The 22,603-nt window shown below is 42.1% G+C and overlaps 2 protein-coding genes across 2 annotated transcripts in view; both read left to right on the top strand.

Annotated features, from left to right (window-relative positions):
- Nucleotides 1-3,572: 3,572 nt before the first annotated feature.
- The window catches only part of LOC118841352, a 58,337-nt gene continuing 39,306 nt past the window's right edge, over nucleotides 3,573-22,603 (top strand). The window contains exons 1-2 of the mRNA XM_036748725.1: nucleotides 3,573-3,721; nucleotides 3,866-4,234. Coding sequence (XP_036604620.1) covers nucleotides 3,573-3,721; nucleotides 3,866-4,234 — 518 coding nt within the window. The remainder of the gene's footprint in view (nucleotides 3,722-3,865; nucleotides 4,235-22,603) is intronic.
- Nucleotides 10,480-11,490, top strand: PURA (purine rich element binding protein A). The gene has a single exon (XM_036750252.1). The coding sequence runs from the start codon at nucleotides 10,501-10,503 to the stop codon at nucleotides 11,443-11,445; it is 945 nt and encodes a 314-aa protein (XP_036606147.1). The 5' UTR covers nucleotides 10,480-10,500; the 3' UTR covers nucleotides 11,446-11,490.

Here is a 22,603-nt window from a genome sequence, read left to right as displayed (position 1 = left end):
CTCTCAGCTTCTAGTGCCTTCTTCCCAAAATTTGCATTTTATTTATTTTATATATGTTTATATATTAATCTACATGTTGTCTTCTCCCATAGAATGTAAATTCTTAGTGGGCATTGGCCGATTTATTTCTGTCTTTGTCTTTTTTTTGAGGGGGGAAGGCAGGGCAATTGGGGTTAAGTGACTTGTCCAAGGTCACACAGTGAGTAAGTGTGTAAAATGTCTGAGGCTGGATTTGAACTCAGGTCCTCCTGACTCCAGGGCTGGTGCTCCACTCACTGCGCCTCCTAGCTTCCCCTCTTTGTCTTTATTTTTATTTATTTTTGTCTTTGTATCCCCAGTACCACCTTTGGCACATAGTGGGTACTTAATAAATGCTTGGGAACTGACTACCCAAAGAGCAATGGAGAGCTATATATAAAGGATGTGAACACCCTATGACACATCACAAACGTGGAACTGCACAGATGAAGTGGCATATAGAGTGCCATTAGTGAAATGTGTATCAAAAAAGTCTCCTATGGCATAACAAAGGACACTGGAACTGAGAGCATAACAACTACTATGAGATACTATAGTCACTAAACATGAGCACAAGTATTCCCATTTGTGAATTCTAAAAGGTTGTGCCTGTGCCTTCACTTGCCTACACTAGAATAAGACCAAATGTCTGAGAAACTGTTTGAAACTAAGACACGTGGGACCTTTATTCAAGAGCGACACTGTACTGAGGTTTGAGAGCATGGTGCACCAGAGAGCCTCCCAGATCTTGAGTCAATGCTGTTGTTTGAGCACTACCTATTTGCTTAAACCCATCAGCCAAATTTAATATAAGATAGAAACTGTCATGAAATTCATCATGAAGATCCCACTTAACCCTCACTCATTCACCAGTCAGAAATAGGGAATTAGATTTAGGGCTGTCATCCAGTTTAGCCCTCATCTTGTTACAGAGGAGAGAAATGAGGGGGAAGGTACTTACCCAAAAGCATGCAAATTTGATTCAGGACCTTCTTAGAACTGCCCCATATTCTCTACTTGGTTCTCCTTTTGTATTAGGGTTCAAGTCCCTAGATTCCACGGTGTTAGTATGTGCTAAAGTGCCAGGTACCAGGTGAGCATTTGATACCTCATGTTGAAAATAAAAGACAATCCATGGGGTTTCTTGGAATGAGGGGAAGAACTGTAAATACATAAAAATATATGTTTGAGTGCTGGGCTTGGAAACAGGGAGACTTGGTTCAAATCTCACCTGACAACTAAATTCAACTTAGGATAACTTTGTTCCATAACCTCCATATAACTGAATTTAAACAATTTGGGGAAAATGAGCTACTGTTTGTTCACATCAAAGAACATTTAATATATACCATAAACAAGTTTAAGCAACAACCCACCTCAAAAAGTTTGTAGCTGTTTTAAGTGCAATAGTACAAGACATATAACATCTACTTATTCATTGTATTTCTCTATGAGTTTTGAGTAGCGGTTAGTGGGTTTGCTAATCAATTTAGGATTATAGAAAACATCCAGGGATCAAAGAAGAGGACTCTGGGCATTTCTGTATAAGCAGTAAAACTAGGCCTCAATTTTCAAAATTCAGGTTGAGCAAATATTGGTAACTATACTATTGACAGTTTTTAAATTTTTAAAAACTTAAAGGAGGTATTTTGAAAGCCCAGTTTTCTGAGAAAATGAACTGTTATTTATGCTTATGCTAACTTAAAATACAATTTAGAGAAATTGTTCTTTATAATTATAAAAGACATTATTTGAAACTTTACAGCATTTTTCCCATATTATCAAAATATCTCTCCTCTTCCTTAAAGACAGCTAGATTTGGTGAACAGAGCGCTGAACTCGGAGAAAGAAAGACTGTGGTTCAAATGCCACCTCAGATATTGGTTGTATGACTGTGGTTAAGTGTTGGAATTTCTCAGCATCATTCAGTTTCCTCACCTGTAAAATGGGGTGAATACCTGTACTTGCTTCACAAAGTAGTTCAGGATCAAATAAAATAACTAATGTGTTTTGGGAAAAAAGGGGGGCTATATAAATTTCAGTTATTATTCACCTTGTCTGCTCTTTTTAAGGAAAGCATGAAATTACACCTTTTATCTCTGGAATAATCTTTGAGGAGTCCGTACAAAACACTTATAAAATCGCACAACAGCGTGGGTTAAAGACGTCATATTGCCGGCTAAGGATCATTCGGTTAAAGAAAGTTTAAAGAAGAAAGAACTAAGCTGGCTTCGAAACTTCTCCTCACAAAATTAGAGACAAACAAGATATTTGACAACTGAACGTTATTAGTGGGGTAGCTGGATTATTTTCAAGGCAATTTATTACGGAGATAAAAAAAATTTTAGGCGTCGTTTTCTAGCTCCACACCAGCACCCTTGAGATTTCTCCAATTTGTGAAGCAGCAGGGACCATGCCAGAATTCCCATCTCCTAAATCTGTCTGACCTCAGCAACTAAGGCATAAGCTATGAAGCAGAAAAGGAGAGAAACAAGTGATGAAAGAAATTCTGATTTGGTGGACAGAGTAACAGCTAGTCTAGACTCTTCCTAATTCTGCCACCCAATCTGTGACTGGGTGAGTTTCTGCAGTCCGGCTTCCTTATTTATAATACGAGACCAATTCTATCTCCTCTTCTCCATTTTACCTCATGGGCTTAACTAGATGGGCTGGGGAGGGGGCGGGGTGGCGGGCAAGATATTCAATGCCCTAAAAAGTTCACATTCTTTCAATATGAATCATGCGTTGCAGCATACTGCCACTTAATTGCAGTAGAAATGCAAATGCAACGAGGCTGAGACGGTTAACCGGCGGATGTTTTCCTAAATCATAGGTTAACTTTTCTTTAAAGTACTTATAGATTACCAGGCTGCTACTTAAATAATGACTGCTACAGGTTGGAGAGAGGGGCTTTGATAGTCCTTTCGCAGATGATATTTTTAAATGGCTGTCACTTCTCTGTTTACATAATGGAATACGATAGAAAGATGTGGAACTACGTACGGGAGAAAACTAGTTGAAGACCTAACGTCGAGCTCGAGAATGTTTCAGTACCCATCCTGAAAGTTGACAATTATCCTCGAGCAGCCTCTCGAGGAGGGTCACTAATTCATTATTTCTCATCATTTCTTAGCCCTCCTCTAACAGGTAAATTTCCTCTACCACCGGCCACTCCAACAGCTGCAGCGGGCGGGGAGGGGGCAGGGAGGCGGAGAGAGGCCGCCGGGCACTCCGGTCCTTCCCAGTTAAAGACCCTCCAGGCAGGTGCTTAAGTCTGCCGGGGTCTCCAGTCTCTTTTTTATGCTAATTTCTCCTCCTCCGCGGCCCACCAAAGGTGAGGTTAAACTCCCGGGGCGCGGGGGGGCTCACACTCAGACCGCATCCGGGTGAGACGCTGCATCCCCCCTCCCCCCCGGGCTGCCGAGGGCCCTGCGCCGCCGAGGCCGGAGGGCTCTCCGAGCAGGGGGGCGGGGGGGGGGGACACCCGAGGACTCGGCGGCCCCTCCCTCTCTCGTCTGACAGGGCAGGTCCTCATCCCGGAGAGTGACCGTGGGATGCCGAGGCCGCTCGCGCACTTCTCAGCCCCGCCTCCCGGCCCCTCGCCCCGGGCCCTGTCCTGCTCTCGCGCCCCGCTCCCCCTGCCTCCCACCCCGCACCCGCTCGGAGTCCCCGCCCGCTCCAGCTCCTCCAGGCGACTGGCTCGGTAATTGGGGTGGGGGCAGGACCGGGGGGAGACGCGAGGGAGGGCCGGGGTGAGCAAGGGAAGGCAGGAGAAAGGGAAGGGAGGAGGGCGCGAGCCGTGGAAGGTGGGAGCGCGCGCTGACGTCTCCCGGTGTCACGCACGGAGCGCCGGGTTACGCGCCGACGTCTGGCTGCCACGACTTGCCGTCTGCGGCGGCGGCGAGCGGAGCCCGGAGGGAAAGGAGGAGGGAAGCCGGGGGGCTGCGAGGGCCGCGAGCGAGCGGCAGGGTCTGAGCGGGGGCCTGCCCCGCGCCGGAGCCGAGTCATCTCTTTCCCCTCCCTTCACCCTCCCCTTCCTCCTGCCGATCTCCTCCCTCCCCTCCCCCTCCTCTTCCTCCTCAGCTCGGCTGCTAGAGCGGGCGCCCGCCAGCCCGTCAGCCTCAGCCCGAGCCGCAGCTCGCGCCGCCCGGGACAGGTGTGTGCGCGCGCTCGCCCTCTCTCGCCCTCCCCTCACCTGCTGCAGGACAGCGCCCGGGTAAGCCCGCCGCGCGCCGCGCGCCCCCTCTCCCCTCTGTTCTGCCCCCCCCTCCTCGCGCGCTGTGGTTCCCCTCCCCCCCCGGCCCGGAGCCCCTCCCGCCGCCGTCGCCGCCGCCGCCGCCGCTGCTGCAGCAGCCCAGCTGCACCCCAAGCCCCGCCGCTCGGTGCGTGTGCACCCGCCGGAGCGGGTCCCGCCCACCCCTGCTCCTCCTTCTCTCCATGATTATTATTTAATCACTGCAGACATCTCCGCACCCGCCCTCTCGGGGAGAGAGGCTGTGCAACACCCCTCATTACTACCACTACTTCCCTCTGCGCACGCACAGACGCACTTCAGCTCCCCAAACTCCCCCAGACCCTCGAGACCCCCGGCGGTGCTGATTCATACCAAATTCTCAGTATTATCGCCAGTTTGCCATTGGCCGTGGTGCCCCTGCCCCGCTTCTCTCCGTCCTGAGGATCCCCTCTTTCCTCCCCTTCTGAACCGAGGAGATTAAAGGAGATGGGGGAGGGGGGAGGATACGGGGTAGGAATAAGATGTCGTTTATTTCGCTCCTTTTTGACCCTGCCTCAGCACACACTTCCTTGAAACGTTGCAAAAAAAAAAAATGGTTTTGATAGCTTGTGTCAAGCCAGACCGGAAGGCAGACAGGGCCGCCAAACCAATCCACTTTGGGGGTTCAGCACCTGGGGGCTTGGAGACCGCCCGCTCCCTCTGGCCTTTGTCAGTGTCGGGCAGGGTAGGATGCTTGGATTGCCTTCCTCTCGGGGGCCGGGTTCCCCCTCATCCCCGCCAAATGTCAAGTTCTCTGAAAGAGAAGGGCTTATGGGGGTTTCGGACAGCTTTGGTGTCCCCGGAGTTTGGTGGTGACAGCTTTCGACTCAGAGGTCAGAGACTGCTTAGGCTTAGGTCCTGATGCCTACTGGCCGGGGCCGAGGGCTTACAGAACGGCTCTGGGGGAACTTTTTGTCATGTTGCTAAATCTTCAAAACTCGGCAAGCTCAGGTGGTTAAAAGCCATTGTGTCTACCCCTTCGGAGGAAGTCACTCCATTAGCCATGGATTCGTGGCTCTGTTCCTCTTTTCCCGTGGTAATCCTGGGCCTTTGACCACAACGAAAGGCTCTCTGAAAACGAGACCGCTTTCTCTGGTAGCCTGTCGGAGAAAGCTCGTTGCCTCTTGGAAAGGTTTCAGTAATTTGGGGAAAACAGAATTTGATTTGCCATGGTTTGTAGAGGTTAAAAGCATCTGTTCCTTAAGGTCCCTCATTACTACCGACCAAACTTGGGCTTTTTATAAATATCAAGAGAGACTTCGGGAATTGAAGTATTCAGTGTTACTAGAACTTTTATTTTAATTCCTTTGAGTAGCTTGAAAACAATTTAAATAACTACGGAAACATAAAATAAGAAAGGACGGGTTGCGGGAATCGGAATATTTAAAAAATTTGTATTCTGTACTCTTTCTGCTCTGATGAATTGGTTACCAAAATTTTCTTTGTGTTAATATTGTATTTATTGCTCACTTTTCTTCAAACGGTTCTGATGGCATTTTGTAACGTGGTAGTACTACATAAATGAATTCTTTTCAGATTTTTAATGCTCACATCAAAAATTTAACTGAATCTTTGGAATGACTAAGACTTGAAGAGATAGAACTTTGAAGAATTGGCTGGAGCAATAAGACAAACATTTTGATAATGGTTTCATAAGGAATTAAACTGTATTTCTAAGTTTTGAAATATTAAAATGTATCGAAAATTTCCCCATATTTCCTGGTCGTTAAAAGAAATGGCCACGTCCTCCATGCTGAGCATCATTAATATCATATCTCAGTTGTGATTTCAGATTTTCAGATAACTGTTTGGTTTAAGTCAGGGATTTGGTTTCTTTTGCTTTAAAAATAGCTCATGAAAATCAGTAGTTCTTGTTTTGCTTCTGTTTATGCACATTGTAAAATGTTGATATCCTAATCAAGATAACTTGTTTTGGTTAAGGACTTCACAAGCAAGAGGTAGGAGGAAGGTAGGTATGTGGGTTTTTTATTAGTGTTTTGTAGTTTTTACTGTATATGTTGAATTAAGTTTTTTAAATTCCAAGTAGAACTTGAACTTGTTAGTTTTGAAATTCCCTAAAGTCTGTGATCCCAGGAAATCAAATAATCTTTCTTTTTTTTTTCCTTTTCCTACCTCTTTTTTTTTTTTAATCGAGTTGGTTTCTTTTGATTTTTATGTATTCAGAGTTTGCTTTTCTTACCTGGGCAATCGTGCCTGACAATTTTTTGTAAAGGTGTTTTAAAAGCTAGACTCAATTAAAATTGCACAATAAAATAGTCTCCGTGAACTTAATGCTGTGTACTGCGCAGGTTTTTGCTTTTGCTTCCCGCTTCCAATAATATGAGCAACCCTTAAAGAAAAATCAAACATTTAAACAATTTGGGAGGATAACTTGTATTTCCTCATCTATCAAACCAGAGGCTTGGATAGATTGATAAAGTCCCTTCTTCTTTAACATTGAGTCTTTTAGCCTTTTAATTTTAAATATCGTTTTCCCCATTGTTTTATTTTCAATTTTATTTCAATTGCACATATTTAATTTTATACCTGACACTTGCTTTAAAATAATAGATATAAATAATTGGTTATGAGGCATCTTTCTGGCGCCCTGATGAATAGAGCTCAGATGATTAACAAAGGAGTACATTTCTCTTATTTAAGTGGATAAGCTTTTTATTTGAAATTTAAATGCTAAATGTAAGCCAGTGTTAAAAATTCTAATCAAAATTTGAACAGTTTTTCGTTGTAAATATCATCCAGTTGCAATCATATTCATTCTTTTCAGAGTTGCCTTTGTAGGCTTCTCTAGAGTTGAGAGAACCTCGGTTTTCTCCCCTTAATATTAGAACCATAAGCCCTCAGGGAATTTGCATGAAATTCTTTTTTTTTTCCCTACTGGAACAGTTAAATTTTGCTTTATTTGATTTATAATGGAACTGTTTTAGGATGACATATTATTCCTTTCTCTCTTTTGGCTGTAGTGTAAAGTAGGAATATTGGAAAGGAAAACTGATATAAAATGCCTCCAGTTTTTGTTGTGATGTTGTTGTTGTTAATGTGGTGATGCTTGTGTCGGTGGATTGTCTCCCTAGCCTCTGTTCCCTGGGGCTCCTCTGAAACCTGCACGGATGGGATCGGAGGAAATGGGCTTCAGCTTGTCCTCCCTTTGAAAACTACTTTGACGGGAACTATGCATTTTCCGTCCCGCTAGAGGACCCAAGACCCTTTTTGAGCGTCTAGGGGCTACAGTTCCTTTTTGGGGAAATCTGAGGCTCCCCAAACACAAACTTCTGTTTCTCAAAACAAAACCTATGGCGGTAAGAAACTATGGGGAAAGGATTCGTGATTCCGACTCCTTTTTCCGGTGGCCTCCCTAGAGAAGATTGCCCACGGGGGCGTTGGTTCCTCAGTGTTCCTGTTGCCCTGTCCTAGACTGCTAGGGAAACAGTTTCTCGGAAAGTTTGAGGAAAGCCCAAATAAGCGGAGGAATCCAAATGAAGGCACCACTTTCCTGACTGCTCAAAACTCCCTTCTGTGGCTACCAAAGCTGAACCTGGGAGCACTATCCCAAGACGTCTGGGATACTGAACAGGAGGCAAATCTCTGTGTAGAAGGAAGGGACGCGGGTCTATCCAGGGTCCTGATCATTGCCAAGGGAGCACCTTGGGCGTTTTTCTCGCCGTTGCTGATGTAATAGAGACTGGACCCCCTCCAACGGAGCAAGCAAGTGGATTCTCAGTATAAAAGGTAGTAGGGGAGGCAGAGCCCTAGTTTCCTCTTCCCCTGGGCTTCAGGGAGGGATGGGAAAGGACAGAAGAGAATGGAGAGGGACCCTGTGTTGTATCCCTACTGGGATGCCTGAAAAAGTCGCATCTGAAGAAAACAATTTGTGTTTGACACAGAGCTGGGAATTTTCTGCCATCTGTGAGGCCATCCCCTAGAACCTATTGCTCAGTGCTTTGTATATAGTAGGTACTTAATAAATGTTTATTGGCACATATAGTTGTAGTTTGGGGACTTGGTTCTTGATATCAGGAATGCTCTGAATCCTATTACTTCGGTGATAGAGAGCCTGTATCAGTGGAATGAGTGCCTGGGTTTGAGTAGTTTACCTTCAGTTGAGGAGAAAGTGTTGGACTCCTGGTTATTTAGGCAGGAGGGCCCTTGATTAGCAAGGTACAAAAGACCTTCTTCAGAGAGAAGGGACTGTTGGATGGTTCTGGACCCCAGAATGATCTCATTGGTAATCTTGCCCCTTTGATTGGAGACCCTTCCCATACTTAGTAGAGGTTTTCTGTGGCCCCTTCTTACATCAGAACTGAGCTTTGGTGAGGAATCTTGCCAGGGTTAGTTGAGAAGGCAGTTCTGGGCTGGGCACTGGAACCTTCAGGTCTCTGAGAAACCTGTTCAGGTTGTGGTTTGTTCTTTCTACTGGGGTAAGGAGTAGTAACAGCCTCCTCCTGCACTCAGCACTGGAGGAAAAGGATTAGGTTGTGGGTTCCTTTCATTAGGCCCCTCAGGAAGCAAAGAATGTGGATAGGGAGCACCAGTTTTCTCAGAACCTCCCCAAGGACTAGGGGAAATGTCTTCTGTCGGAGAGAAAGGGAATGGGTCCTCGGTTGTTGACTCAGAGGGTGAACCAAGGACTTTTGGGTCCTCCTCTCTTTCCCACTACCCTCCTAGGACATCTTCCTTTTCCATCATCATGTGAGGACCCAATGTTACACAGGCATTGACGTGTCATGTCCCCTCACTTAAGACAAATAAGGATCTTTTTGTTTGTTTGTTTTAGAGAGGAGAGAGGGATAGTCCATGCCTGCCACATCTGGAGAGTCCTGATCTCAGGATAGGAAGGACTCAGACTTGCCCTAATGAATTTTGGGAAAGAGATGTAGTTTCCCCCTCCCCCTCAAATGATGGCATTTTTATAGAGTGGATTTCCTAAAGCTGGTTTGGTTGTCTCCTTTATTCTGATTCTTCCTTTATTCTGGAAATCCATTCTTTCCTGGGTCTGATGGCTGGGTACCCTGGTTTTGCTGCATAGCTGGTCTGCAACCTAAGCTGAGCCAACCCATGAGCCTGGTGCCCCCCTTCCCTGGGCTGATGGGGGGGGATGGATGTGCAATGCTGTCCTGTAAGGGGCTGGTTGCAACTTACTATGATTCGGCGGGATTTGGGGTGGGGGGCAAAGGAGAGGGGATGAGGACCTGTAAGCGCCCTCAGCAGTTCGACTCGGGCCTCTCCTCTTCTCTTAGTGCCCCCACCCGAGTGCACTGGGCGGTGCGGGGCTGCGGTTGGGGGGAGGGGGAGCGGGATCATCTGAGGCCAGAGCCGCTGCCGTGCGCGGGGAGGGGGAGGAGGGAGGGAGAGAGGGAGAGAGAGAGGGAGGGGGAGAGACAGAGGGAGGGACAGGCAAGGTGTCTGCTGCTCCGCCGGCGGCCTCTGCTCTATCTCCGGGAGGCCGGGCGGCTCCTCATCCTCCTGCGGGTCTCCCGCCTCCGGGGCCAGGGCTCTGCGGTAGGAGAACCCGGAGCGGGGCCTGTCCCCTCACCCCACTTTAGATCGGGTGGATGGGGGAATCAGGGGAATGGCCTTGCCTCGGGCTCTCTCCCACTCCCCCCAGGTGGCTGCGCAGGCCCCGGGGAGGCCGCTCCCGGGTCTCCTGGGCCCCGACGGACGTCGGAACCGGCGCTGACCTATTTGAAGCTTTGCCCCCCCACTTCTCTCTGCGGATGGTGGCAGCTCCCCCTTCTCCCCCTTCCCCTGCGGGCTGTGGCGGCGGAGGGGTCCAGCCCGGCGGCGGCGACGACGCGTCCCAGCTCCCTCCTCCTCTCCCTCTCCCTCCCCTTCCCCCCCCCCCACCCGGGTGCTGGGGGGGTGGGCGCTGCCTCGCAGGCTGGGGGCGGGGTGGGGGTACAAGAAGGGGGGAGTGAGCGCTAGCGAGCGCGCGGGGGGTCACGTGCCGGGCGCCGTACAGTAGGGCGCCCTGTTACTGTACTCGGGGAGTCAGTGCCCTGTTACCGGGTCTCGTCTGTCTCGTCTCTTTTCCCTCAGATCTCGCGAGATCGGCTGGCTGGCTGTGGGGGTTGCAGCAGCGGCGGCGGCGGCGGCGGCGGCAGGCGGAGCCGGGGGAAGGGAAGGCAGCGGCGGCGGCGGCGGCAGGCGGAGCGGCGGCGGCGGCGGCGGGCGGCCGGCTGAGCGGCAGCATCATGGCGGACCGAGACAGCGGCAGCGAGCAAAGCGGAGCGGCGCTGGGCTCCGGCGGCTCCCTGGGGCACCCGGGCTCGGGCTCGGGCGGCGGCGGGGGCGGCGGCGGCGGGGGCGGCGGCGGGGCCCCGGGGGGGCTGCAGCATGAGACCCAGGAGCTGGCCTCCAAGCGGGTGGACATCCAGAACAAGCGCTTCTACCTGGACGTGAAGCAGAACGCCAAGGGCCGCTTCCTGAAGATCGCCGAGGTGGGCGCCGGGGGCAACAAGAGCCGCCTCACGCTCTCCATGTCGGTGGCCGTGGAGTTCCGTGACTACCTGGGCGACTTCATCGAGCACTACGCGCAGCTGGGCCCCAGCCAGCCCCCGGACCTGGCCCAGGCGCAGGATGAGCCGCGCCGGGCGCTCAAGAGCGAGTTCCTGGTGCGGGAGAACCGCAAGTACTACATGGATCTCAAGGAGAACCAGCGGGGCCGCTTCCTCCGCATCCGCCAGACGGTCAACCGGGGGCCCGGCCTGGGCTCCACGCAGGGCCAGACCATCGCGCTGCCGGCCCAGGGGCTCATCGAGTTCCGCGACGCCCTGGCCAAGCTCATCGACGACTACGGCGTGGAGGAGGAGCCGGCCGAGCTGCCCGAGGGCACCTCCTTGACTGTGGACAACAAGCGCTTCTTCTTCGACGTGGGCTCCAACAAGTACGGGGTGTTCATGCGGGTGAGCGAGGTGAAGCCCACCTACCGCAACTCCATCACTGTCCCCTACAAAGTGTGGGCCAAGTTCGGCCATACCTTCTGCAAGTACTCCGAGGAGATGAAGAAGATCCAGGAGAAGCAGAGGGAGAAGCGGGCAGCCTGCGAGCAGCTCCACCAGCAGCAGCAGCAGCAGCAGGAGGATACAGCGGCAGCGACCCTGCTGCTGCAGGGGGAGGAGGAGGGGGAGGAAGATTGATCAAACTGTAAAAACATAAACACACATACACACACACACAAACAGAGAGGGAAAAAACTATACTATAAAGAGAGAGAGAGAGAATAAAATTTAAAAAAATGTTAAAAAAAATGTAACTGTTAACTCCAAGGGAGCACCCACCACCCACCGAACCTCCACCAACTGACAGTTTCTCTTCTTGACTTGCCACCCATCGCTGGATGTTGTCCACTTTATCCACCATATAAAACAGTAAGCAGCTGCTAAAACAAAACAAAAAAAAAAACAAAAAAGTAATAACATTATATATGAACTGTGTTTCCTACTTGATTAAAAAATATAAAGAACTGAGTGTTTATTTCCCTAATTAACCAAGAACTTTTGTACACGTTTAAGCTATTATTATTAAAAGTGTTTGCAAAATGGTCAAGATTATAATATTGCTGAATTATATTAAAAAAAAAGTCCTTTTCATGTTGAGCTAACATTTGACTTTAGCACAAAAAAAGAGATATTTTAGAACACGTAAAATAATATTTTTAGTTTTTTCTTCTCATTTTGTTACCAAATTTCAAACCTTACATGGAGGTTATTATAGTATATTTGACACCCTATATACCTGTGATTAGAGATGTGTATATATATGAGGGCTAGGCATGCTTTGTGTCTGAGCTTTGTCTAAATGTTATGCAGAAGTTTGTAGAGTTAAAGGTACGTAGGTTTAATTCATGCAAGGTAAACAATAAGTGCTCTCTTTTATACAATATGCATTGCATCTGGACCTTAAACATATAAAATGGTCAGTGAAACTTCTGTGAACATGAAGAAAATTATTAAAAAAGGCATTTAAATGAAATTTGCTAAGTTGTGATTTTTACGGTTTGAACCAAAGTTATTCAAATAGTAAAAAAAAAGAAAAAAGAAAAAAAGAATATCTCCTCCCATAATATTTTTCTGCTCCTGTTTGGTTTACAACTAAGTAGGCGTATTGTCATTGTGTATATGAGATGTACTTGTATTGTTCATAATATATTTTTTTTATTATGTGTAGAAAGACTTAAAGTACTTATCTTATGTGCAGCAATTTCCAGTGAACCTGTATTTGGACAACAGGTAGTGAGTCTTTGTGTGGTCACTGACACTAGCACTGTTTCCTAAACTTGCAAGAGGTCTGAAGCTATCCTTTGATTTATGCCAGTGCTCTTAATTTATGTAGGCCCGTTAGAAACCAGTGCAACACAATTATAGAGTTATCCTACTGAGCCATGGATTTTGAGTTTCATATAAAAGTGAAAGCCAAGTTGGTGTATGTAAAGGATTTCCATGTAGCTGTGGTGCTAGTTATTACTGGCTACATTATATTCTAAGTGTATTTGTGACCCCAAGTGTACAAGCCTCCTATCCAGTTTGTTCTTGTAACTCTTATATTCAAGGTGTAGGGTATGAAAATGCAGAACTTAGGAGAGCACTGATCTGTCAGCTGTTGTCCTCCAAACTGAAGTTATTTGTAACTAGAGACTTTTACAGGTTTTCCTTTAAAGATGTTTGTGTGCTTTTAATTGACAACTAACTTCTTGCTGCTGTATAGTAAAATATTAATATATTTTTATCATTAAACTGCTGCATGACTATCATCATTGAGTGAAGAGAAAATGTTATAAAAAAGATGCCTTAAACAGTACATTTTTGTTCAGAATTCTGTAGAAAGCATTTAAGTAAATGGAGAATCTTGTCTGACTCAAAGTTCTGGGGATGAAATAATTTGTTTCTTGACAAACCTAACCATGTAGATCTAACTGCTGTATATACAAGACACCACCTGTAGGAACAGGAAGGTATCTATGCTTCTCGATGATTGTAAAGCATTGGCCTAGGAAGGTGAAAAAGTTGTCTAAAGTAACTTTTCTGCTGGTTCATTTGGTTTTATTTTTATATTTTTAAAGTTCCCTGGCTGTGTTTTTTCTTTGTTTTTGAGATCTACTGTATTTGTTGGATAAACAAGCTATTTCCATTGTACTGTGCATTTCTCTTTTAAATCATTTGCTTTTAGCATTCATGCAATGTTAAATATGATATGACCTTACAGTAGTTAGGAGTTTCTTTTACTTAAAAATCACTGGAAATTATTAAATTGCTTTTTTTCTCCCCAAGATGCATTTTTCTTATTTCCAAATAGTAGAATTAAGCTTTGACAGTACATAATGTGAGTCATTTGGAATGCTTTTCACCTGCATGTAAACATTGATTAATGACCTGGGATTCTTTTGTTGTTGTTTTAAAGTTTGTTGAGCGGTTTTGTTCACTGTACTTTAACTGTGATATGGAAAAGATTGCATTATCTGTGCTGTTTGTAGTTAGAAAAGTGATTTGCTTTGATTTTTGTTTCTGGTTTACTATAGGTCTAAAAAGTTAAGCATTGTATCACAGGTGGTTGGAATGCTTCTAGATCAGTGTTTTATAATTGCCAGCAGTAAGTAGTGCAAGTCAACAAAACCAAGTCAAATTTAGGCAAAGTGACCTTTCTCACCACAGAGAAGAGAGTTCTTTCACAAGATCTTTTTTAGGCCCAGAATTACCTAAAGGGAAACCTTGACTATAGATTTCAGATTCTGCTTTGGAATTGGACCTATGGGTTGTGCAATTCTAGTTATACTAGAAGAGTTGATTGAACACAATCTTAGCAAGTTTTTGTGCACAGTGTCTGATTTGCAGTCAGTGGATTTTTTTTTCAATCCACGTACAGATATACTAAGATTTGCATGGTGACCATGGAAAAGATAAATGACTGTAAAGATGCTCTTGTTGCATCGGTTTATCCTTGTTCCTTCCCCTACCCCCCAGGTGCTTGGTACCTTAGTAAGGTTCAGTATCTCAGTGTTTTGCCTCTGAAAGTTGTTTCTTTTGTTTTTTTTTATAATGGTAAGCCTGTTTATGCTAGAACAATAAAGGTATTGGTATATTTGACCATATGTGTTACTCAAAGAAGACAGTATGATCAAATGTGCCAAAGGGAAAAAAAAAACAGAAAACAAAACCAATTCCTGACGAGTATTGCCTTATTTTCCTTAGTGATCTGCTTTGTCTTATAATGGTCCAATAGCTTGGTCAAATTGTATTTGCCTGAGTATGAAAGAAAACTTGAAATTCATTGCAATATTGACATTCTTTAAAATAAGACACTGTCAAGTAATTCAACCCAGAGGAAAATAGCCACCAGATTTAAATACCAGTTGTGGTGGTGGTGGTTGCGGTGGTGATAGTGGTGGTGATGGTGGTTATGGTGGTGGTGGTGGTGATGGTGGTGGTGGTGGTGGTGTTTAATCTTTTATTTTAAAAGCCACTGTTGATTTGTGCCTCATATTTTTCATGCTGAAGTTACAAGCAGCAGTCATCCAGCCACAGAGGGAGCTAAAGTTAACTAACCAGAACTGTACAGAAATCATTATACATTCACAACAAAGGAAGTTCATAAGAAAAGCCATGTTGGCTTTTACTCTATAAGATACAGATTGGAGGATAGATGAATATTTGCCAAATAGAAACAATAAGAGAAAAAGAATATTGTTTTCTAGCTTTTCAAAAGCCATGGAATCTCTAAACCAAAACATAGCAACAAAAATCCTTGACAGTGTCACTTTTTAGTTTTCCCTGAAAGGGACTGAAGTTTAAATTATAAAATTGAGCAGTATGTTGTGTTTTTGTTTTGTTTTGGTTTTTTTTTAAGATTTTACAAATACTTTTAAAGAATAGAATTGCTATAGTAAAAATGGATTACTATCTCGATTTGTTTTTTCAGGTATGCAGAAGGCTGCTAGTAATGTTAACTCTTCCCTTATCCAAAGTAGACAATTATTTTTATTTGGGAACAAGTACATTGTTGCCTTTTAAAATAGCACTATAATAACACTATTTAGTTATAGTGTACTCTTTATCCCTTGCAAACTATGCAAAGTAAGTGTAAATTAAGATTAAATTAAAGATAGTTGATTACATTTCAATCAGGTGGGATTCAGGAAACTAACTGAATTATATACCAACAAAAACTATTAGTCTAAGAACTATGTATGCTAACAGCAAAATAAACTTAGCTACCTAGTCTAAAAATTGTCGACATTAATGTTGTGTAACAGGTCTGGAGAAGATTGCCTCCTTTCTTAAAAAGAGAGATTAAGGATTTTTATAATTGTTTTTCATCAAATTTTAATATTTTTGTCAAATTTTTAGGTATTTAATTTGTAAAAGAGTCTGCTTTGTACTAGCATACAGAAAATAGGGTATTGATTTAAACTTTTTGAAGCCAAGTGATCAAGTACGTTTGTAATAAAAGCCAATGGATCGATATCAGTTGTACTCACTGTTTTCATTTCTTGTACTTTCTGATGCAGTGGTGTTATACTTCTGCATGAAACATGAACTGAATCTGGGTGGATGGGAGGGAGACAACTGATTTAATATGAATATTAAAAATCTGGGTGATTTCAAGACCACGCATCTTATATCATGAAGTCAGTGAAGATTTGGTTGACCATAAAAAATGCATTTTTATTAATACCCTTTCTTGCTTAATGTTTTCCTACCAAATTTGATATTTATGGATTTTTTGCTTTTTATTTTCACATTTCTTTTGCATTTTACTACTGTTACACCTTCAAATTTAGAAACTTTCCTTTTAAGATAAGGACTTTTTTTTGGCCAGCCACGTCAGCCCCACTAGAACCATGATTATTTTTACATCCTATGCATTTCCCTCTTTTCGGAAACATTCCATCTTTTCTTTTTCATGGTCCACATATGTGTGTATGTATGCTTATATACATATATGTATATATACCTTTCATACTGTGAATGATTTTATAAAAAGGCCTGTATAACTGTAGGCCTGATAGCATTGCATTTGTGCCATTAATATTTTTTTTTTTACCTGTAAACAAATGTAAGCTTTTCTTTCCTAAGTTAGAAATAATACACCAAATCTGATGACTTATTCTCATCCTTTCCCAGAATTTTTGGAATGGGTACAAAATCCTGACGTTGATGTACAAGAATGCTAAAACAAGGTCATATTTTCAATTACTAGTATTTTGGACATTTGATGGCAACTCTAAATATAATATTTATAGTTGAGATGTGATCACTGTGGAGAGTAAAATAAGTAGAATCTAAAAATATCTGGCCAAGCAGTTTTTAAAATAAAGAATTCATCGAGGTGGGTTTTTGCAGTTTCTTGTTGACAGAATGTTGTTAGATTGAAAATGAAACCTTAAGAGAGATTTTTTGGTACTTTAATTTTCTGTTGATTGAATTTTGATAGTTCGCTCAGCATGTACCAGTAAACAGCAGTAATTGTTACCCTTAATCTTGTTTTTCATTCATTATGTCACTGTCATTTTCATTGCAAGTCATTATAGTAGGGTATGAGTAGTAGGGGTGTGTGTGTGTGTGTGTGTGTGTGTGTGTGTGTGTGTGTGTAAAAATCTGACTTTACTATCTGAGAACCTGTATTAGGTCTTAAAGCATCCCTAAGTTTAAGTCCTCAGTCACCAAAAAAGGGCCTTTTTTTGACCAAAATGCCTACATTGTCATCACTTTAGAGTATTGTTGTCCTAACTATAAAGAATAAGTATGATGAATGTCAGACCTTCCCACAATATTAGTATGAATGAAGCAATGCCTACGTAATACCAAAAGAACTCAGTTGAAAAGTGAAAACACCAGTTGATTACCAAGCCAACAGTTTGAGACAAATTAGCAAGTTTTGGTATTGAATAGGTGGTGACCTAAGTGACTATGTCTCTGTAGGAATGTTGGGTACAGGGCAGATGCTGCGTCCAAGAGTTCTTCCTCAATATGTGGAAATACCCATTCTTGATGGTGTCCATATTATTTAGTGTATGCTTTTTTTCCTTTGGAATGTTGTGCCATTTGAAATCTAGGAGTTCAGAATGGTTTTCATGACCATATACTCTTTGTTCTGATATACATTGGTAACCGCCTATGTAGTAAGGTAAATTTTACCAGCATTTCGTGTGCTAGAATTTAGCTCAGTTAAAAAATAAAAAAGCAATAGGTAGTCCATTATTACTCTTGCTTTGATGTTTCAGGAGGCCATAAAGCTTTGCCATTAAGGATGTTACTGGGCAATTACGGGATTTCCACAGGAATAGGTAGAAATGCACTTGTGAACGTAGCCTCAAACAGAGTGTTTTGTGCACGGTAGGCATTTCAGTGCTTGTTGTTGAGCATCAGTCACATTCAGGATGCTACGTGACACATCAGAAACAGGAGGGAGCAAACATGTCCTTGTGATATCCTCCTCCCCTTCTTTAGTAGGGGGCAATTTGATTGTCATCTATCCTGACTTACTTCAAGCAGTGATCACAACTAACTGGTCGGGTGCTTGGCACCAGAATGCCCTAGAGCAGAAGTTAGCAGCCACTGATTCCTGTGGAACTCTACTGCTTTACGCCAATGTTCATCTCTGACATTGTTTCTCTTTTGCGCTCCCTCTTTATATTCTGTTCTGCCACTCGGTACTTCACATTCTTTCTCCTTTCTTAGACTTTCAACCTCTCAGTGACACCCATACTTGCCACCATTAAAGGGACTTTGTTCCAAAGGGATCGTTGACCCGATTGTGCCCACAGCATAGCCAATGTAATGGTCAAGACAAAGCCATGTGCTATGCAGTTTAAGCTCAGCATTCTTACCTGACTTTTCCTGGAATTTTATATTTTAGTTAAAAAGATATTGAAGTCTTATGTTGAGAAGTTTGTGAATTGAAAGATAGTAAAATGTATGTATACGTAAGAAAGGTCATTGGAGCTGTTGTTGATGGTTTGGAAATTGGAATGCCGTTCAAGGAATTTGTGAAAGGGGATGTGAGTGATATAAGGAAAAATGGATTAAAAGCAGGGAGGATTGGATATAATAAGAGGTGCTAAGATGGGTGCTTGAATTGAACTGTTCGCTAAGGGTGGTGAATGAAACAGCAGTAGGGATGTTTCTGGAAAGTCAAAGGATTATTTCGTTTGTTCTGTGGGAAGTGATGGTCTTCCATCTTTCTGGGTCTTATGATGATGCATTAAGTTCGTTGGTTTACTTATGTATAGGTGGCATGTTATGGAACAGTTTAAAACCCACGGATTGTGGAATTGGCCATTATTGGGCTCATTTAAAGTGAACCAAAGCTAATGGGCTTCATTATTCTGAGGGAAAAGAAAAGTATTCCCAAATTCGTAACAATTTTGAAACCAGTTCTTAAAAGCAGATATGCTGTATAATGTCTACTGTAAGTATTAGAACCATATTATAACCTGGTAGTTTTCAAATACATTCTCAGATGTTTTTAGCTCTTGAAGCCAGTTCTTCTCTTAGTTACTCCCCATTCACTCCCTCCACCCCACCTTGTTTAAAGAGCAAATAAAATTCTAAATCCAGGTGCAGTGGCTATCACTAAATTGCAACTTGAGGTATCTTTTTATAATTTTTTCGACAGTTGTAAGCATAGCAACAGATTAACTATATTCATATGAAGCTCTTGATAACGTATCTGAAGTATGACTTAGCAGACTCAGCTCACATATCTTTGTCAGCTTTTTTTTCTTAAGTTATTTATTGTAATGCTTTAAAAGTACAGCATTGCTAATCGTTTCTGTAGTGGAGGAGTATGTTAGCACTTGTTATATTTTCTGAAAGATTTTATGTCCTTTTGTAGGATCAGCTGATGGTATTTGGCTTTCTGCTTTGCCTAAGCCAATGCTGCTTTATATTTTAGTTAACTTTTAGGAATAGTTTCCTGATTTGGAATTAGTATAACATTTATCATAAAACTTATACAGTATTATTTTGGTACCAGTCAAAAGTGAACATTTTGATAGCCCTCTTTCAAATCAGTTTAATTTTAGACAAATATTTTACATTATTGCTACAATGTCTAAGTGAAAGAAATTCATAATTTCTACCTGGAAGATAAAATTTTTTAAAGTCAAATATATTATGTTAACAATTGTAGTATTTCTTTTATTATAACTTATTGATAGAGTTGGCACTGAACCGTAGTATAATATCAAATTTTATAGTGAGTCATTTAAAGTTATGCTATAGTTTGAAACTTATTTGTTTTAGTCAGTATACGACCTTAAATGGCCCTTCAGTTTAACAATTATATATTTAAAAGTAAATTTATTTCTGAGTTGATGTTTATTATTGATTTAAATGACTAGGCCAAAGTCTTTCTAAGGCTTCCTCTAGTGTTGTGCAAAGAAATGAATGGAAGCCGGCTTTCTGCAGGCACAGTTGTGGTTATGCATAATATTGCCAGTGTAAAAACTGTCAGTCTCAGGGCAAAGTCTGTAAAGTTGCCTGAAAGGTTTCCAATTTGTTTTCATTGTTTTCTACTACTTTGTATTTCATTTCTCTTTGAAAATGAAAATAGGTTAGTTTTCACTTTTGTTTCTAGGTGTTTCCAATTTCCTGGTCATCAGCAGAATTCCTGCATTGTTTCTGATATCTCACCCAAATGAAAAACTTAATGACAATTAAGAATGCTTAACAAAAGTCAAGAAAATATTTTATAGCTATGTAAAACCAAATCTTATTTTGATTCCACTTAAAATATGACACTTGCCAACAAAACCCTTTGAAAATGTGTACTTTACATTACCTGTATATGAATATACAAAATGAAAACCTTAGAAAGTATATGAAATGCTGTCTTTAAGATCCAGATTTTAGCGCAAGGAGCTCTGTTTGGGTTCTTTCTGCATATGTTTTGACCAGCAAACTTATTCAAAGGGAAGAGGTCTGGTGAGTTGTCGATAAGTTTTGTTTTTTTTTTTAAATTGTCTATAGATTTTCTTATGGCCTATCTGATATTATTAGAATTATATGAATTCCCTTAAGGAATTCTGTGGTGGCCTTTTGGGGAGTAGGGTGGGTGTGATACATGAAGGGGCTTTATTTTAACCAGAAGTATTCTTGTAACTTTAAAGATGGGGAAGTTGACACATCAGACCTTTTCTCCTGTTGGCAGTTAGATTGTGCATAATAGTTGGTATTCAGAAAGGTAATCAATGGCTGTTGTCAATAAAACAAAATAATACATGAGGTTTTTTTTTTTTAGGGCAAAATTGTTTAGTGATTGATCTATGTTCCCTTTCCTGTAGCTTTTTAGGCATGTCATACTTAAAACTCAACAAGTGTGTGGCCAGTCTTTGGGCCTGGTTTATTTTTGGAATGCCTGAGTGTGTGTTTTCAGTGAGGAGGAAGGGGCTTTATTCTTGACATGCTCTTCCACTGCATGGTTTTTCTAGTCATTCTCGATCTTATGTTTGCAAATAGTATTGAAGGTAAAATGTGTTCTTAAGTAGTTTGCTGTGTGACGAGTGTGTTTGGGGGTTTGCCTGTATATTGGAACTTTGCTATCTTTCTGTTTAGTTTTGTCAGAAAAGTTAAACTTCCATTGTTAAGACTTCATATTTGTCTTGTTGAATTGTACCAGTTAGTTCATCTAAATATGGGCTAATATGAAGTAATTAAGTTAACAAATATGCATTTATTTGTCTCAGAAAGGTCTTTAAAAGAGATTCAGTGCAATATTATAAGTTAAAGACTCATGTAATTAGGGTTGTTTACATTCATAACTACAAAATTTCAAATCTATATGGATATTGGGATGGTGTTCATTGTTGTTCCTTTGTATTTCCTTTAGAAGATTTGAAAAGATTCCATCTCCAATCATTTTTGGAGATTATGCTACCATATACAGGGGTAAAACTAGTACTTTTGATTTTTAAGGTTTTAAGTTTATCTACAAGTTAATACATGAATTTTCCTTTAGCAAGCTTAAATTTAATGATTCAGAGCATTTATTTACCAAATATGAGTAAGAAGGAACCAGCAATTTGAAACGGGATTTGAGGACTTTTAGGATTCTTCCCCCATTTCCTAACAACCAGTTAACCATAGATGCCCTTTAAGTAAATTTCATATGCAAATTTTTTAAAATATGTATATGTGTACATATATATACACACTTGATAAAGTATGGAACTAATTCACTTTACATAATCTGAAGTTTTGCAATCAGGTTTCAGGGTGGAATAGACTATAGATGAAAGGTGGTGGCACCTACTGGCAAAAAGTGATACTGCAACCCTGGTCTTTTAGACATGACAAATAGCCAGACAAAAGAAAGAATGAAACAAAGTTCTGGATGCTGAGAGTATGGAATCGGGAAACTGCCTGGACATATAAAGAATTCCTTTGTTTCAAGGCAGAGGAGAGAGTGAATAATGTATACTGATAATCCTAGTTAGAAAAGTAAACAACTGGATGAATACTCTGGGCAGGTTTAAGTTCTAATGGACGGAGTTGCTCGGGATGCTAGGAATCTGGTTGCTTTCATAAGTTGGCACTGTTAAAAGAAGTTTCAATTAAGTTTGGAGGATATATTCCCCCATAAAAATGTCAATTTATGGTATATGTCAGTAGTAAAAGAGAATTTGCTTTATAGTTGATTTGCCAAGAACACAGCTATTCTGTGAAGTGAGGAAGACCCGTATTACTATTGAGAGGTTGTGTGGAACAAAACATACATTGTTTCTTCTCTATCTAAACCAGTATTTATGAGTAACACTTTTTTGGGTGTCTTTGTGTTGACAACTTTTATCAGTAAGTATTGGTTTACACTTGAGACCAAGAGCCAAGTTTATAAGGCTGGCTAATATTTCTTCTCCCCCGTGTTAAATGCAAACACTTTAAAGATTTATACATATGTGTCTGTGTATGTATGTTTGTATGTATCTTCAGTTATACCTTCTGAGTTTTAAAAAAAACCTAGAAATTATAGAAACACATCTAATAGGACAGGCATCTGACAAATTGTTTCCTCCCAATTTAGAAGCTTATGAGAAACAGTACTTTGAGTCTAACTATACACCGTTCTAGTGTATTAGTTTTATTACAGAATTTTGGGGCATGCCCTTGGGCTTATTCAAAAGTGTACAATAGGAAACTAAATTTCCTTTCATAGGAAGGAGATGTTTTTCTATTTTGCAACACATGACTATAAAGCTTCCACTATGGGAAGATGAATCATGTATCAAATTAATGAGACACATATATATTTTTACATATTTAGAAGGAATCTATGTAGAGCAACATTCAGAACCTATATAGA

Source organism: Trichosurus vulpecula, chromosome 3 (genome assembly GCF_011100635.1).
Source record: "Trichosurus vulpecula isolate mTriVul1 chromosome 3, mTriVul1.pri, whole genome shotgun sequence".
NCBI classification, from domain to species: Eukaryota; Metazoa; Chordata; class Mammalia; order Diprotodontia; family Phalangeridae; genus Trichosurus; species Trichosurus vulpecula.
Note: the sequence above shows the minus strand (reverse complement) of the source record. Positions and strands in the feature narration are given on the sequence as shown.

What these genes read in the sequence shown, in the direction of transcription:
- PURA (XM_036750252.1), top strand. Translation starts at nt 10,501, where the DNA reads ATGGCGGACCGAGACAGCGGCAGCGAGCAAAGCGGAGCGGCGCTGGGC.